The sequence below is a fragment of the Cicer arietinum genome, chromosome 7 (genome assembly GCF_000331145.2).
Source record: "Cicer arietinum cultivar CDC Frontier isolate Library 1 chromosome 7, Cicar.CDCFrontier_v2.0, whole genome shotgun sequence".
NCBI classification, from domain to species: Eukaryota; Viridiplantae; Streptophyta; class Magnoliopsida; order Fabales; family Fabaceae; genus Cicer; species Cicer arietinum.
The window spans coordinates 624,314-628,003 of record NC_021166.2 but is presented as its reverse complement, the minus strand read 5'-3'; the positions used below and the strand labels follow the sequence as shown (position 1 = coordinate 628,003).

The window sequence follows — 3,690 nt, the reverse complement described above, 5'->3', positions numbered from 1 at the left end:
AAGTTAGATTCTAATAAATAAAAAATTGGGAGATTGGATGAAGATTTACTAACAATAAATTAGCGATTTCTCTTGTTGGGCTTTTTTTTCCTGCTGTGGGCTCAACATTTTAGGTCTCCTTTTTCTTCCTATGTAATTGAAAGTTTATTTTATTAATCTTCTTAGTATTTTCCAAATTTTACTTGATATCTATTTTTATGTATTTAAGAATATTTAGGCGAGAGAAAAAATACCTTTGAATTAACCTATTAAATAGTCAAGTCAATTCAAAACATTTATTTTTGTTACCAAGAATAATAATCATAAAGCCAACTCTATTGACCAAAAAAAAAAACAAAATTAAATATGACACAAGCTCTTTTAGTAGCAAAAAACAAACCGTCACTGATGATAACGAAAAGAAGGTTACGGGAAAACCAGGAAAAAGAAAAAAAAACAACAAGAGTGTGAACCAGATAATGTGAAAAATTCGGGAATCACCATTCGAAGAAGAAAAAAGAAAAACTGAGTGAAAATCATAATGAGAGACTTTCTCAGATACGTAAAGAGTTCCCTAATCAATTATTGTGCGTTCTTCTCATCCCTTAATACTGCATTTATTTTATGCAATTCTATTCTTTCTGTGTGGTGTATGAATAATCGTGTAGGTTTAATTACTGTATTCATAAGGTGTTTCGGTTGTTAATTCTTGGTGTTGTCTCTGTATAATATTGCATTTCTTCATTATGCAGTTTATAGGAAAATTTTTTAAGAACTACTTTTTGTGACAAATAAAAAAAAAATGAAACTATTGAAAACTCCAATGAGCTGTTTTAAAAATAGGATTTAACAATTTCCTCTTACTAATAAAATAATTTGGGTCTCCCTAAAATAAAAATGGCATTCTAGTGTAGTGGATCTGAAGGGCCACGTCAAGTTTGGTTTTTATGGCAAAAAAGGTAAATTTTTTAAGGTTTTAAGAATGTCCATTTGGAAGCATTGGAGACATTATTGGCTGTTTTCCTGATTTCTAAACTTTCCAAAGGAGAAATGATTTATTTTTAATAAAATAATTATTCTTCCTGGTTAATTAAACGAATTTTGAACAAGTGAGATAATCGATTTCTTTATAGAATAAGTGTTAATCTAGCTGAATCAACTTTCTCAGGTATCTAACCATTTTTTAGCTTTTATGCTTATTGGTCTTTAACCTTTATACTACTTCTTTGTATGCCTTTTAAAAAGTCAATGATCCTCAAAGTGCGATTATTATTTTCAATCTTACAGTATCTTAAGAACAATTAGGAATGTATCCTCAAAGTGCAATTATATTTATACTCATTATAGCCTATGAGTATTATCATTATTTTTCAAATTAATATGTAAATACATTATTTTCTACTATATTGAAATATTGAATTAAATGATAATCGTTGGTAAATCTGATTATCACGATCTGCGAATTCAATGGAGAAAATTTCCAAAGTTTCCCTAACTAATATAGTAGTAGTAAGGAAAAGTACTAATATGTCAAGATAAATTACTTTAGAAAAACATGAATTTGTTGTAGGAAAAAATCCACTCCATTATTGAAAGAAACTCTACTACTTGTTAGTTCTTTGATTTCTACTACTATTTTTTACTGTTGTCAAATAGCTGTTGTAGTATAATGGAAATTGAACAAACCACTATTTTCTGCAATTTGCAATTGATAACACTGCTATTTTCATAAACAACTTCAAGCTTCAGAACATGGCAGAAGAAAACTAAGTACCTTACAACAATGCAGGTAACAAATGAAACATTTGTAAGTAAGTTGATGGGCAGTGATGAGGCTCAACAGTTATTGCTTTCAGAGTCAAGGGATCACTCTCAAATCATCAATGAGAAGAGTGACCTTCAGAGAAGAAGACCGCGACGCGGCGGTGCTTCAGAGACAGAGATCAATCTTCAAGAGCAGAATGGTGCTCAAAACCCTTTACATGATCAATGTATGACTGAAAAACAAGAAGCAGAATTCCATTTCAGGCCAGTTTTCTTATATTTAGCAGCTTACTTAGGAACAGGCACCTTATGTTTCTTTCTCACAAGTTACCAAATTGAGGGTATAAAAACCAATGGATTTCTTGATGCCCTTTATTTCTGTGTTGTGACAATGACAACTGTTGGATATGGTGATCTTGTTCCTAATAGCCCTTTAGCGAAACTACTTGCTTGCATTTATGTCTTCACTGGCATAGCTCTCGGTGGCTTAATTCTTAGCAAAGCAGCAGATTACATTGTTGAAAAACAGGAAATATTTATTGTTGAAGCCATATGCAAGGCTGAAAATTTTGGTGTAGAAGAGATTGCTGAAGAACTTGGAACTAACAAAAGCAAATACAAATTTGTGCTTGCAGCATCCACTTTTTGTGTCCACATGATTGTAGGAACTGTTTTTCTGTGTTTTGTTGAAAATCTAGATTTTGTGGATGCACTCTATTGTGTTTGTTCCACAGTCACTACTTTAGGTTATGGAGATAAGAGCTTCTCAACTACTATTGGTCGAACTTTTGCTGTGTTTTGGATATTGAGCAGCACCATTTGCTTGGCTCAGTCTTTTGCTTACCTTGCTGAACTCTATACTGACGATAGACAAAGATCACTTGCGAAAATGGTTCTTACCCGAAAACTTTCGCCCCTTGATCTTGAGGCAGCAGATCTTGATGGAGACAAAGCTGTCAGGTAGGACAATAAAAAAAAGACACTGCTAAGCTTAATTATATGGATTTGTTTTTCCCTCAATTACAAATCTCATGCATTTATGCTTGCTGACTGCGTCTATGCGTGAATTTGTGGCTGCAGTCAATCCAGATCTTTTATATATGTATTCTTTTTCTTTCTATCTTTTGCAGTGAGAGATGCATCAGGTTCATATTTATAATTATAAGACCTCATTACTTGTATTGCATCGATAGATAGCTCCAATACTTGGCTATATATTAAGCTATTAAACGATCATATTCAACATCTTTTTTTTTTCTTTTTTTTTCCAGTGCTGCAGAGTTTGTTGTATACAAGTTGAAGGAAATGGGAAAGATTAACCAAGAAGATATTTCAGCTGTGATGGAGATTTTTAGAAAACTAGATTGTGATCACTCAGGAACTCTGACTGAATCCGATATCAGAAATTCTGAATTCTGAACCATCTTAACATTATGACTGTCTACTATATAAATCATGAATTTCAGTTTAGATTTTTAACATTTTGTCTTTGTTAGTTTTTTAAATTAATTGAAACTTAATAATACCAGATAAATAAATTTAACAGCAAGAGGGAATTAGCTTCAACTGCTAGCTTTTTTTTACATATTTGTAAATATCATTTGAATGAAAATTATCCAAATATAAGTTGTTAAAGTTCTTGCTTCAATTTGTTTTTTTTATTCTAAATCTTCTGGTAAAGCAATTGTCATTGTAGATGTTCTTAAATGCAAAAACAGTAGATTTAATGAATTGGAATACACATTTGAGCATTTATATTTATATTTTCACTCATGTTTGTGACATTCTTATACACATAGGATTGCCACAATTATCATTTGAGCATGGATTTGAATACAAAGAACAATATATAATTGTTTTGGTTTATATCTAAATGAAACAGTGAAACTTGAACCACCTTTGATGCATTCAGAAGTTTTGAACATTCTATGTATATTCTGGCATTCC

General features: G+C 31.3%; 1 protein-coding gene across 2 annotated transcripts; it reads left to right on the top strand.

Annotated features, from left to right (window-relative positions):
- Positions 1 to 362: 362 nt before the first annotated feature.
- On the top strand, positions 363 to 3,309 carry LOC101499201 (two-pore potassium channel 1-like). Of its 2 annotated transcripts, XM_073363989.1 has the most exons (4): positions 363 to 566; positions 1,769 to 2,703; positions 2,824 to 2,888; positions 3,015 to 3,309. In XM_073363989.1, exons 2-4 carry the CDS (start codon positions 1,799 to 1,801, stop codon positions 3,041 to 3,043), a joined length of 999 nt encoding a protein of 332 aa, XP_073220090.1. In that variant the 5' UTR covers positions 363 to 566; positions 1,769 to 1,798; the 3' UTR covers positions 3,044 to 3,309. The 2 variants fall into 2 exon arrangements, with proteins under 2 accessions (XP_073220090.1, XP_004507600.2); XM_004507543.4 differs by lacking the exon at positions 2,824 to 2,888 and having other exon boundaries at positions 365 to 566.
- The last annotated feature ends 381 nt before the right edge of the window (positions 3,310 to 3,690 follow it).